This window comes from Scomber scombrus, chromosome 4, assembly GCF_963691925.1.
Source record: "Scomber scombrus chromosome 4, fScoSco1.1, whole genome shotgun sequence".
NCBI classification, from domain to species: Eukaryota; Metazoa; Chordata; class Actinopteri; order Scombriformes; family Scombridae; genus Scomber; species Scomber scombrus.
In genome coordinates this window covers 19,092,787-19,106,118 of record NC_084973.1, presented here as the reverse complement: position 1 = coordinate 19,106,118, position 13,332 = coordinate 19,092,787, and the positions used below count along the sequence as shown (strand labels likewise).

Genomic DNA, 13,332 nt, shown 5'->3' with positions numbered 1-13,332 from the left:
CTTGATCCTGTTTTTGTTTTACATAACAAATTAATTTGTGCCAGTCCATTTTTCACCAACACGCGCTTACCAATATGCCTGTTTGTCTGTGCTTTATGCATGTCTACATGTATTACTGTATAGCCCTATTTGTCGCCTTGCAGCTACCTGTTAGTTTGCCTGTCAGCCATTCTTGTTATATCTGCTTGCCTGCTGATTGACTAAAGGGTTGGTCTGGCTTTATTTGCAATCATCAATTGTTTCTCCACCATGGCTTATACAACAGGTTGTGTGTCATTTTCCTTACTCCACTCTTAATAATGAGCTTTAAAAACAAACCCAGCTGTCTCACTCTGTGTAACCTATTGAAACCTCATGAGAAAAATTACATTCATATTAAAAGTCACAACATAGTAATTAATTAATTATAATAAACAACAATCGTCCTTACAGGTCTTCAGCAATGTAGATGGGTATTTAGAGAATATATGGTGATTATGGAGTGGCAATGTGTGAGACATCCAGTGCAGGAATGTTATATGACCATCACTTCAAAAAAAAAAAAAAAAAACCTCATTGACTTTCAAATGTGAACATATCCTGGTCCAATTTTACACATTAATAGTCAAAAGCTCATTCCCTCCATCAATGTTCGGTTGAGTCCTGCCTCCTGCTGTTCAAAGGACAAGGCTTGAGCATGTGTTCCCCACTGCTGAGCGGATCATTGACTGTCAGCTGCCTTCCATCAAGGAGCGTCAGGACACCATAGCGGATAAAAAAGTTGAGTAAAATTGCCACCGACCTTGCCCACCCAGGCAACCATCTGTTTGAGAAACATTCCTCTGGGAAACAGTACCGGTCCATTAACACCATGATCAGCCATCATCTCAACAGCTTTTTCCCCAAGTGCTGTCACCTTACTCAGCCACTCCTTCTGACTCTGCCATGCAAAGACATACTGTGCATCCCCACAGTCCCGGGCCTCTTCATCCTCATCTAATAGAGATGACTGTACTACTGCTGCCATGCTATTCCCTGTCATCTAAGTGGTTTTTGCAACATTTATAAAAACTTTTATAGTGTCTAAATGGCCACTTCAGGTTTTGTATACTGTGTCATTTCCCATTCCTTCTTTTAGTTTACAAGCTCAATGGTATATTAGTCCAACACACAAAACACTGGGTTTTCTTCAGCTGCATTCATACTGTGTACTACTGTGTTTATTGTAAAATTAATTTTTGCAGCATTCCACTGTTACATCTGCCTTTCTTGATAACGAGCATAAAAGGGAACTGAATGATATAAGAGCCATACCTCTATGAGGATGAATAGATATTCACATTAAGCATACTGATGGTCTTCTTAGAACTATCTCTCTTACCTTGCGATACACCACTGCAGATGATTGCTTTTCAAGTGTTATACATGTGGAACTGAAAAGGTATTTTACAAAGAAAACCCAATCAAATGGAATGGTTCCCATAATTCTTTAGAAAACAAGGTAGAGGTCTGTGCAGTTTCCCTTCCCCCCATTAGTCAGGCTTCCTTTCTTTCTCCTCTGTCCTCCAAGTCCCTGGCTCAAAGTGAAAGCTAGAATTAATGTAGTGTAACAGCCAAAAGCATGGAGGGATTTCACCTGCATGTACCGACCAGCTCAGTGGTACTCTGTTCAGAAACTTCTGTTCCTGTCTCCCTTACTTGCTTTCCCCCTAACCCTCTCTCTCTCTCTCTCCTTGGCTTTTCATCTGAAACCGCCATTTGTTTTCTTGTTCTCTTGGGCCGAATCTCATTGTAGGAGTGTGTAAAGTTGAAGCTTTTCTTCCATTCTGGAAAACAGGCTCTGTGTAATGTGTAATGTCCATCAGTTTGACACTGGAGACTATAGTAAATGTTGGTTCCTTTTCATGCTGATAAGGGTTTTTAAGCAAACCCAGACACTAAAATGTAACGGCTATTAAAGGGAACACCACTGTTTCTTTATACACATACATACATTACCAAAATATGCTGTAAAAAATATAAACATTATTGTCCAAGACAATGTAAACAATTTTAAGGAATTCCATACTAGTACAGAAATAATTATGGGAAACATAAACAAAGTTTTTGTTGCCCCAGGAACACTCCTTTCGAGGGAGGAGAAAACATTGATAAGAACTTTGTACTGTGAAGAAATAAAATGGACCAACAGCCCAGGAGGTGGTTTTAACACATTCAGTATTAGATGGGATTCCCCTGAGTGTGGAATACGGGGAAACATCAAACATCTGCAAATGAGATTCTGTCTATGTAGCTTTGTGGTTGTCTGTCAGAGCCTCCCTGTTCTACCTTTCGCACCACCTCTGCTTGACTTGCAAATCTGCCCCATCTTTGAATAGTAGAGAAAATACCAAAGTTTGGGATTGTATACTTACACTTGACATCTGACTTCACAGGTTCTGGCCTTTCTCCTTCCCATCCCTCTGCTCTGTTTCAATCTTGCCCTCCCTGCCTGAAGCCTTTAACATGTAACTTCACCACCAGGTCTGAGCCTAACTCCAACCACTGCATAATTAAATAAAAGTGGACAAGGGGCAAGGGGGCTGATGAGGTGTTATGGATGGATGGATCCCACACTGGGATCCATCTTGGCAAAACATCTTGGCTTTTCTTGGCAAAACTTATTCTAATCTGCCTCTGATTGGCTACTTTTTCTTGCCTTTGTTTCTTGGGTTAGTTAGTTATAGGCATGAGGAATAAGGCTGGTTAGGATTAGAGTAAGCATATGAGTGTAAGCCCATCAGAGGCAGAGTAGGGTTGGTCTTGCCATGAAAAGCACGGGGATCCATGATGCAGTTTCCAAGTTAGATAGATAGATAGATCTGTATTGTCATTGTTAAAACACAATGTAAGTCAGGCTGTGGCTCTTCATCAAAAATAAATAAATAAATTGAGACATCGATAAATAAATTGAGTCATGGGTTAGGGTTAGCAGTAGGTCAGGAGGCATTACATGATGGCACCGTAAAAGTCTGTCAATAGTTGTTGTGGGAGGTGGGCATGTTTAATCTTCCTGAGGAAGTTAAGTCTTTGCTAGGACTTCTTCACCTGGTGAGAGATGCGTGTGGAACACATAAGATTTGCAGAGATGTAGACTCCTAGGAACTTGAAACACGCTACCCTTTCTACCTCCTCCCTCTATGCAGAGGGCAGAGTGCTCAGTGCGCTGTGATTTCCTGAAGTCTATCAGCATCTCTTTTGTTTTTTAAGTGTTAAGGTCCAGGTTGGTGTGGAAGTACCACTCCGCCAGATGTTGAACCTCCTCCCTGTATGCTGTCTCACTGTTGTTGGTTATAAGTCCTACTATGGTGGTGTCATCAGCAAATTTGGTGATGGTGTTTGAGGAGTGAATGGATGAGCAGTTATGTGTGAAGAGGGAGTAGATGAGAGGACTGAGGACACACTCTGGTGCTCAGGATCAGGGTTGATGAAGTGCGGTATTCCATTCTGACATTTTGGGGTCTGTTGCTAAGAAAGTCCAGTATCCATTACCACAGTACACCGTTCAAGCAGTTGCTCAGTTTTTCAGTTTTTGAACCAGTTTGTGTGGGATTATGGTATTGAAGGCAGAACTAAAATAAACAAACAGCATCCTTTGGTATGTGTTCTGCTGATCCAGATGTGTAAGGGCTGTGTGCAGGGCTGTTATAACTGCATCAACAGTTGATCTGTTTTCTGTGGTGTTTACTTTGAATACAAAAAACTTGAGATGCAAAATATTGCTTGTTTATTTTATTTGCTAATTGAGTACTTTTGCACTGTGTCTTCATGGTGTTATATTACAAGCTTAACAGGTCTAGTTTCATACTGCTAGTGTGATTAACAATTTTATTGGTGGAGATAATATAGAAGTGAGATCACTTACATTTTATTTCTATTATAAAAACATGTGTGTACAAAATTAATACTGTGTTTTCAGTCCATGATTAAAAATAAAATAAATACATGTGAAATGTTATTTCTAAAATTATTGAAATGGTTAAAATGTGTAATAATTCAGGATTAGTGCTAAAAAATAGGAGGAACACAGTTCATAAAGTTATTATATTTGACATGTATTTTAATCACTAAGTTGACATTAATTAGTTTTGCTCAAGTTGCAAGGCAAGCTGGAGCAGGAGTAGAGTAGGGTATGACCTCGCATCGCTTTTCTTCCATTTAATGTGTGAGTGATTTACATGACAAATCAGGTCGAGGCCACAGAAAATTTCATTTCAATAAATGGCAGAACAGGTAGAAATTTTTACAGTATTTTGTTTTTTTCACTTGTAAAGGGCATTGTTTTAGAAACATGATCTAAACTTGAATTACTACTGTAGTTCATTTAATGACCAAAATACAGCATGTAGACTTCAAAAACTGCTACTGTAATGAATAGTGAATGAACAGTCCTTTTTTCATAAAGTGAGGCAGTCTCAATAGCTATTCTCTCACTTTAGTCTGATATATTAAATATTAATCATTCAAATAAATTAAAATACAAAGATTGCCACATACAAAGCCACTTGGAATTTATGTTATATTATTTTAAAACACTGAATAGACATTGAACAATTAATATAATTAACCCTGCTCAATATAATAAAAAGCATTTTGAAAGCATTTTATTTGTAAATAAACACAACTTGGTACTTTTGAGGAGGAAGAAAATCATACAACATCAATGTATTGGTGCACAGCTTAGTAAAGTTGATAACTGTGTTTTTCTGTGCAACTGTCTCTCATGTAATCTCCACCCAGTTTTCTTCTGTTGTTAGACCAACACCCTTATCTCTTTGTTTTATTTTTCCCCTTGGCCTGTTCCTCTGGCTGTCCTTATCCCCGCCCCAGGCATTTCACTGTTTTATGGCTCAAAGGCAATGGTTCTTAACATATGGACTGAGCGTCAAAATGGAATGCAGGCCTATTTCCCTTAAGCCTAGGACAAAATAATTAATTTCTCAGTTGAAGTCATGACATCTGAAAATGTTCAGGTACCCAGCCCTAGGGATCTGAACCTAAACTTTGGAAGTTTACCTCCATATTGGAAATAAAATGTTTCAGGCCATAAAGCATCAGTAGTCTTCCTGACTGCCTATCACTCTCTAAATTGTCTATTATTCCAGAGCTAAGTCTCTATCTCCATCCACTTGCTTTATTTCCCCTTCTTCTCTTACTCTCTTTCATTCTTTTTTTTCTCAAAGCCCCAGGCTTCACATTCCAAGAGTCTCTGCAGAGAGCTTAACCATCACTTATAAAAAAAAAAAAAACAACACTCCATAAAAGGCTTGGCACCTTTTAGGTGTGCATCACCTTACCCATCTCTGCAAATCTTCTGTGGCTTTTAATCCCTCACACCCCACACAAATTCTCTTCACTGCCTTTCATGGATCTTAAGTGTCTAAACTTTTCTTTACTTACAGTACCTGGGTCATTTCTTTCTTTCATTGTTTCTTTCTTTGATTAATCTATTTGATGATCAGTAGTCAGTTGGACTGAAACATTTGAGCTACAAGCAAATTCTTCTCCAAAACAAGTATTCTGGTTTCTAATGTTTAATGACCACTGGATGTGGCTGCATCTTGTGTAGGCTCTGCTGGGGCTGTTGGACAAAATGCATTATTATTATTATTATTATTATTATTATTATTATTATTATTATTATTATTATTATTATTATTATTATTATTATTATTATTATTATTATTATTTTTATTATTATTTGGACTGCAGTTTTGGGCTCATTTATTATATAATTTGTGTTTTAATACATTAAAATAGTCTTCTTATTTACATCACAGGAAACATACAAAAAAAGAAAGATTGCTGTGTCAGCTGTAATCAGCTGACAGCCACTGATTGAATCAGAACACCTATCAGTCACACGCCAATCACAGCCATACTCACCACAAGGCGGTCCATTTAAATATGACTCCCACCTACACTGATCTAGCTACACCATTGCTCACACTGCTGCTGGCAAAGCTTGCCTCAACCACCCCAGCCTCCACCTTTCTAGTTCAGGGTCAAATCATGGCTCTAGGGTCAATCTGCAATTCACGTCTTTCTTTTGGCCCACTCCAAGGGGGTTTTGCATTGCGCTCCCTGGCTCTGGGGTCGCACATTTTGTAAAAAAAGGTTTTACACACTTTTAGTTTTTTTTCTGTATATCTGCTTGCCTGACTATATCTGCTCTGCCCAACCAAATCTGCTATGCCTTCAGATCTCTGTCACTATGTCCCCTCTGCTTTACTGTTTCGGTTTTTCCTTTTATATTCGCAATCTCTTTTATCTCTTTTTCTCTTTTGCTCTCTGAATGATTTTACTCCGGAGAAGAAATAAGACATGACCTCTCTGTATACAACTTGTATCTTTGGTGTTTAGTTTATGAGGTACCTGTTTACCTCCATTCCTCTGAATCTGCCTTTATCATCAACTTTCCTATGTCTTTCTTGGCATTACTTTTATGTATTTTTTACCTTCTTTTTCACCTCCCACCAGCCTCCCCACCACCCCACAGCGACTCTTGGTTTCACTATAGCTATACTAAGATATCCATATATCCTTTTATACATCCATCTCTCTACAGGTTTTCTATACCAAACGCTAGCTCATACAGGCAGTCAGTGTGACGAAAAAAGTATACAAATATATATTTATTTATTTTTTTACTGGTAAAGGGGTTAAAGGTGAAGCAGTGGCACAGCTTCCTGTCATGCTGAACCTGGAAAACCAGGTGTATATATGTCTGTTTAAGTACCAAGTTATGTGTACATGATATGAGCAGAGCAGAAGTTATACAGCTAACATAATTTTCATTGCACTGTAGCCAGCTAAACTGTTAGCAATGATAGTTTAGTTGTGACTCCCCTGCCTAGTAACACCAAACTAGCCTAGTCTTCTGTAAGATAGCCAAAAGGTTTTATATTTCATTGGTCTGGTAGTCTTAAAAACAGTGATAACACCTTAGGGAAGTTTTATGACCGATCCAACATTTGTTCTGATAGTCATCAGCTTCCATAAAATAAAACTTTAGGCTACCAGCTGAGCTGATAACATTTAAACAACTGACTCACTAATGAGAGATGCCAGATTAAACTAAGACATAAAAAACTGAATCTACAAGATTTAGGTGTATCACGCATGCCACTGTGGGTCAGTGTCAGGTGTTGTACATACAGTACAGTAGTATATGGGCCCCTGATGGTTAACTGTCCAGCCAATGACCATGAGTAGGGAAAAATGATCACTATATAATTTCACACTTGCCTGTCAGATTCAGTATTTCTTAATGTAGTGTAAGTCAAGACATCTGAAAAAGAAAAGTACCCTCCCCCCAGTTGTTGCTGTGCCCTTTTTTTCCCAGGCTTTGTATAGGAATCACACAGAGAGCACACTAGGACTTTACTTACAATGTGTCTTCTTAAAGCGAAACCATGACATTTCAAATTTCAGACACCCCATCAGACACTTGCAGAAGAAAAGCCTATACTTTTTTAAACGTTAAAAGTCTACATGTGAGCTATTCAAAATCAGATTTTGCATATCCTCTATATTTCACATAACATCTTTTTAGTGATTACATTTTGTTGAAAGCCTTAAGCATTCCTGTATTCCGTGCCTATTATTCCTTTCTCATTTTCATTTTTTTTCTTTCTATTGTTATTACCCTTTTCTCTGCTCATTAAATGCTGCATTCCTATCTGCCCTGTCAAGTTTTTTTTTTTTTGTCCACCTCTACAAAGGGGCAGGCGCAACAAGGTGAGGTGACAATTTTCACTGTAACATCAGCAGACACAATGGGGTACCATTCTTATTATTTGTATGAAGATTAATGGGTGACATTTTCACACCTTTCAGAGTGTGATGTGAATAAAAAGGAAGGTATGACTTGATAATGAGCAAATTGTTAGCAGGAAGATTTAAGATAGGAGGGAGGGAGATTTTGTTTTAAACCATTAACCTGCTTCATTAGACAGCACACAGTGTTCAGTGCACTATATGCAAGGTGAGAGAGTTGTTTAATGACTACGGAGATGGGTTATAACCTGAACTCCAACTCACAACATCTTTAGCACACAGCACATAACCAGGATACTGCAGCATCTATGGAGTACATGACCAACAGGGCATATGAGTGGTGATATGAGTGGGGCTGTATTTTGAGGTGGGCAGCAGTTTGCTTGAATTTGATTTCATATCAAATTCATAAAGATCTGCTAAAATATGTATAAGTACAGATAGCACAAAATATAAACTAAGCATGCAAATAACAACAACAACAGGTGGACGTTTTAGGGGGTTTGGTCCATTGACCACCCTAGCTGATATGTGACATTATGTCATCACTGCAAGGTGAATAGTTGTATGCTTCAAAAAATGTTCAAAAAGCCTACAGTATCAAAATAGATGAGCTGTATTTCTCACATAATTATCATCCCTTATGTCAACTTAAAGTGAAATATTTACCTCTGGTTTTGTTTAAGGACTTTTATCATTGTCACTCACTTCCAATTCTATTAAACAAAGTGCATTTGTCTGAAATGTCAGTGTTGTTTGTATAAAAGACTGGCAATACAACAGGCATTCCACTTTCAGAATAGCTCTTTTGTTCAGCTATAACGTTTACTATTGTGCCTCAGGCCCCTCTTGTCATTGGCTAATTGCTTGGTGTGGCTGTGTGCAGTGCTTTTCTCTCAGTGCATATGCTCTCTCCTCATCGGGAACAATTGAAAGAAAAAGAAAAAAAAACGCTATATGGACATTCACCTTAAGAGGAGAGAGGGAGATAATAGAGAGAAAACATGTGTTCTCGGTGTCCGGAACGCACCAGTAGAGCTGAAAATAGGGATTGGAACAGTTGCAGGGGAGCTTCATTTGAGAGGACACACTCGACTGTCTGTTCTCTAAAGAACTCTGCTTGTTCAGAGGGGAGGCCTTTTGGGAACATTGCTATCATCTTAAAAGGCCATCTTTGTCTCTTTCTCCCTCACTACCTTTCTCTTTCTCTTTCTCTTTCTCTTTCTCTTGCACTCTTGCTTTCTCCCTTCTCTCATTGAACAAGGGGTGAGGCCATTGGGAACAATGGTGATATCTTTAAAGGGCCTTCTGTGGCTGAGAGAACAGCACTGCCAAAACCCAGAGGATCCATGTGCTGAATCAGTGGTCACAGAGCACAGAGGGGATAGGGGGATTTAAGTAGGGTACATACATGTGTGTGTCAGTGTGCATGTGTGTGTGGGGGTATTGTGTAGATATGTGCATGAACTTTACCATATTTGGGGACAAAATTTTGATTCACACCAGTTGATTGAAGATTGTCTAGCTGGGTGCAAAAGGCATTCGCACTTTGGTTTCAGGCCTGATTGGGGTCAGGTTAAAGTTGGAGTAAGAGCCTTTTCGCTTGAGTCATGAATATATATATATATATATTGATAATTTGCATGAAATATGTTGATTTCATGGTTTCATCAACTGCTTCAGATTTTGGTTTAAAGAAAAAAGTCTTCAACCAACATAATCCTTCAAATGCATGTAAGATTTAGATTAAATCTGTCTCTGAGATTAAGGAGAGATGCCGTAAGACCCAGATTCAGCAAGGTGCCTTGTTCTGACACAAATAAATGTCTTGCATGACAAGATTTCTTAGTACATGTTTAAATACATTGATACTTGTTTGATATACATTGTTGGTGGGGGGTTGGGCTCTTACTGTACCACATCATTCATCATAGTTCAGACTGACAGTGGTGTTGTTATGCCACCAATACAACAGACATACATAATAGGCTTAAATCACTTTAAGCTCACTTTAAATGTGTTACTGTTGTCTACCTATAAGTGGAAATTATCTTTCCAATTATTGCTCAGGGTTGATTTAATCATGGTATTTACTGCTTTGACTTCAGAGGTGTGGGACTAGCATTTCCAGTGAGGTCACATTAACCACTACTCTATATTCATTCAATATAAACTGGTCGGTGGAGCTCACTAGTTACAACACACTTGCATATGACATACTTAATACATTGATAAATTGCTTCAAAGCCTTGGGAGATTGAGTTTCAGCCTGCACAAGCTTGCAAAACAATTCCATTACAGAGATCCCATTGGAGATCAATGCATACAACAATTGTGTTAATTGACTGTAATGAGTGAAATGGAGCCCAATTATGGCTATGGCTAAAAATCAACGCCGAACCACCGAAGGCAAACGACTATTATGTGCTCTCTATGGACTGGAACTTTAGGAGTGTGATAAGTTTGTCCAGCCAATAAGGCATGTCACAAACAATGTTTTCCATCAGCTAGAAATGCCAAAATACCTGTTTTGACTAATTAGGGTGTCATCAAAAATGTAACATACTTTTGAGTTTCAGCCCATTGGACATTGCACCAGAGCCTGTCTCCCTGTATGATTCAGGGTTAAATTACCTTTACAAATAAAAGAGTCAGGACAAAGATGGTGGAAGCAGGACCATGAGTGCAAAATGAAGAAAAGACATTATATTATAGTGACAGTCAATCAATCTAGGGATGTGAAATAAAAACCAGACCAATATAAGCTTTTTGCAGTATGATGGCATGACATTACAAAGCATTTTTTTATGTGAGTTTAATCAGTTGTGTGACCCTAAAAGAGAGGTAGCTGTATAAATTGCTGTAGCCAGGCATTCAGAAAGGACTCATAAACACAACATGTATAACAAAGACAAAACACCTCCTGCATACATGTATGCATATACCTGTTAATATGTGGGTATGTACAGTATGTACGGTATGTACGGTCTATGCACAAGAAACAGCAAACCAATATCTCTGCAGAAGGAAGCCACAAGACTCGACAAAAAGAGTGGCACTTTATAAAAGGGACATACTGTAGATGTTTCCAGTCTAATGTTAGAGTTAATGGACTGGAAAGAGAAAAGGCGAAGAAATTGATAGATGCAGAGACAGAAGGGAAAATGAGACAGCATACACACTGACACGTCACTGGCACAAAGATGTATGCATATGCATGTGTGTGTCTGTTTCTAGGTCTCTGCATAGATGCATGTCCATGTCTGCTTGTGTGTGTCTGTGTTTGTTTGAAAGTGAAAGAAAGGGAGGTAGGGAGAGTGAGAGAGAAGTTTTTAACTTAACCGTACATCCATTAGCTCTCTAATGTCCTATCATGCTGAGAAACCATTGATACTGCCACATCATATAAATTCAAAATTCACACAATTCTAGTTTCATACATTAGATCTTATATAAATGTCAGCTCAAGTGAATCAGCTTCCTTACCTACTGTAGAGTTTAATTTCCTTCTATCAATGACTGAAGCAAGGGAAATAACTAAATACATCAAAGTAACACTCTCAAATTAATCTGTCCACTTAATGAAATGTTAAAACAGATATAAACATAAAAAGTCATATATTCATATTAATTAATATTAGGATATTTTAAATGAATAATGCTATCACTAACAGCTTTGATACATTTTTCCTTACCAAAATCTGAATCATAGAAGAGGATGAACTTTTGCCAGCTGTACTCAGAAACCACTTGCATGATGACCTCATTGAGATAGACAGGTGGGCGGACCATTAGGGTGTAGTCATCTGTTCCAGGGATGCGACTGGTAGGCTGGCAGACTGAACGGGGTGATCCCGCTGGGGTGCGCTGGATAAAGAGATGGGGGATGTGCATGGCATCGGCCAGAGTCTGAAGGCTGCCTGCCGACATGCAGCCGATTGAACTGACCAGAGCCAGAATACCACGGTTCATCAGCTCACAGGCTGGATGGAGGGGGAAGGATGTCACAGAGAAATATGGAGGAGAAAAGAGGAAAACAGAGGAGGAATATATTATTTTTAAAAGCATACGAAGGGATTTATTTTGCTACTAATTTTTTGCTAAGAGTCACCAATGGTAAAAATATGTGTTCAAAGTTTGAGCAATGCCATTTCCTTGTATTTGTGGTAAGAGTACACCAAGGCAAATGATTATTATTCTACAAGTCACCACACTGCAGCACCCACTACAGGAGATGTGGAATTTTTTAGCGAACTGCTTCTGCTTATTTCCACATACATTGCCTAAAGTAGTTCATTTGAGGACCAAAGTTGTAACAGTCATACACAACCTGCTCAGTGGTAAATAGAAACAGAGGGGCGTGAAAACAGAGAGAACTGGACACATATTTATACATACACAGGAAAAAGGCACAGAATACAGCTGCAGAGTAAGAGGATATTATGTGCTACATGTAAAAAACATAATTCCCCTTTAATATGAAAGAGTTTTGTTTCTGCATTCCGTCCTTGTCAATAAATACAGGCAAACCCTCTAAGAGCATCATAATACTCTCATTCAAAGCTGTTACATAGTGCTCTATGAATCACTTTATCAATGGATGGAGATATGGCCATGATAAAAGCTAATTTAAAGAAGAGTGGTGATTTGTTGCCTTCTGTGCTTTCAGACAAACGGAAGACTTACAGTATATGATACAGTGTCTGAGGACTGCATCACCAAAATATTCAGAGGTACAGAGCATGGTTTACTTTTTCCAGTTTAGTAAGGCATTGAGAAACCCTGCCATCTAATAATACTGAATGCAGTCAGACTACGGTGACTGATGCTTTTTCCTTGTTTCCCTCCACCCTGCATCGCCAATTTTCCATTCTGACAAAAGCTGACATCAAGCACAATTCTAGCTATTGAATCAAAGTTAAGTCAAGCCTTAAACTTGGAGTGTCATGTCAATGTCCACATTATTGATTGACTTTCAGGCAATAACACAATATAAATCTACAGACAATTGACAAATTAAAGGAAAAAACCAGTACATGTCTGAATGTTTGACCCCTACAGTGAGGGGATGTGGTGGCTCTATTATGCTGTGGGAGGAATTTTGCTGACATGGTTGTTCACCTATGATGAACCACTTCTATCCTCATGGGAGTGGTCTCTTCCAGGATGACAGTGCCCCATCCATAGAGCAGGAGGTGTTTGAATGGTTTGGTGAGCATAAAAATGGTGTGAATTATATGCTATGGACCTCAAAGTCACCAGATCTCAACCCAATTGAACACCTATGGGAGATTTTGGACCAATATGTACCATCTCCATTGGCATATGGTGGCCAAACACCTTATTGAGACACTTTATATTAGTTTTTCTGTTAATTTGTCACCTAGCTGTATGTAGTAGAGACCTACATGCAACTGTTTTCTTAATCCTGCTCCAATCCACTCCCACTGGATTTCTGACCATTACCACCTGCAGTGTGTGTGTTATACTCCTGCCTGCAACAACATACACCCGCAAACAATCTGATCATACACC

At 38.7% G+C, this 13,332-nt stretch overlaps 1 protein-coding gene across 1 annotated transcript in view; it reads right to left on the bottom strand.

Annotated features, from left to right (window-relative positions):
* The window catches only part of grid2 (glutamate receptor, ionotropic, delta 2), a 535,908-nt gene that overhangs the window by 216,575 nt on the left and 306,001 nt on the right, over nt 1-13,332 (bottom strand). The window contains exon 3 of the mRNA XM_062417751.1: nt 11,493-11,780. Within this exon, the coding sequence (XP_062273735.1) occupies nt 11,493-11,780 (288 nt within the window). The remainder of the gene's footprint in view (nt 1-11,492; nt 11,781-13,332) is intronic.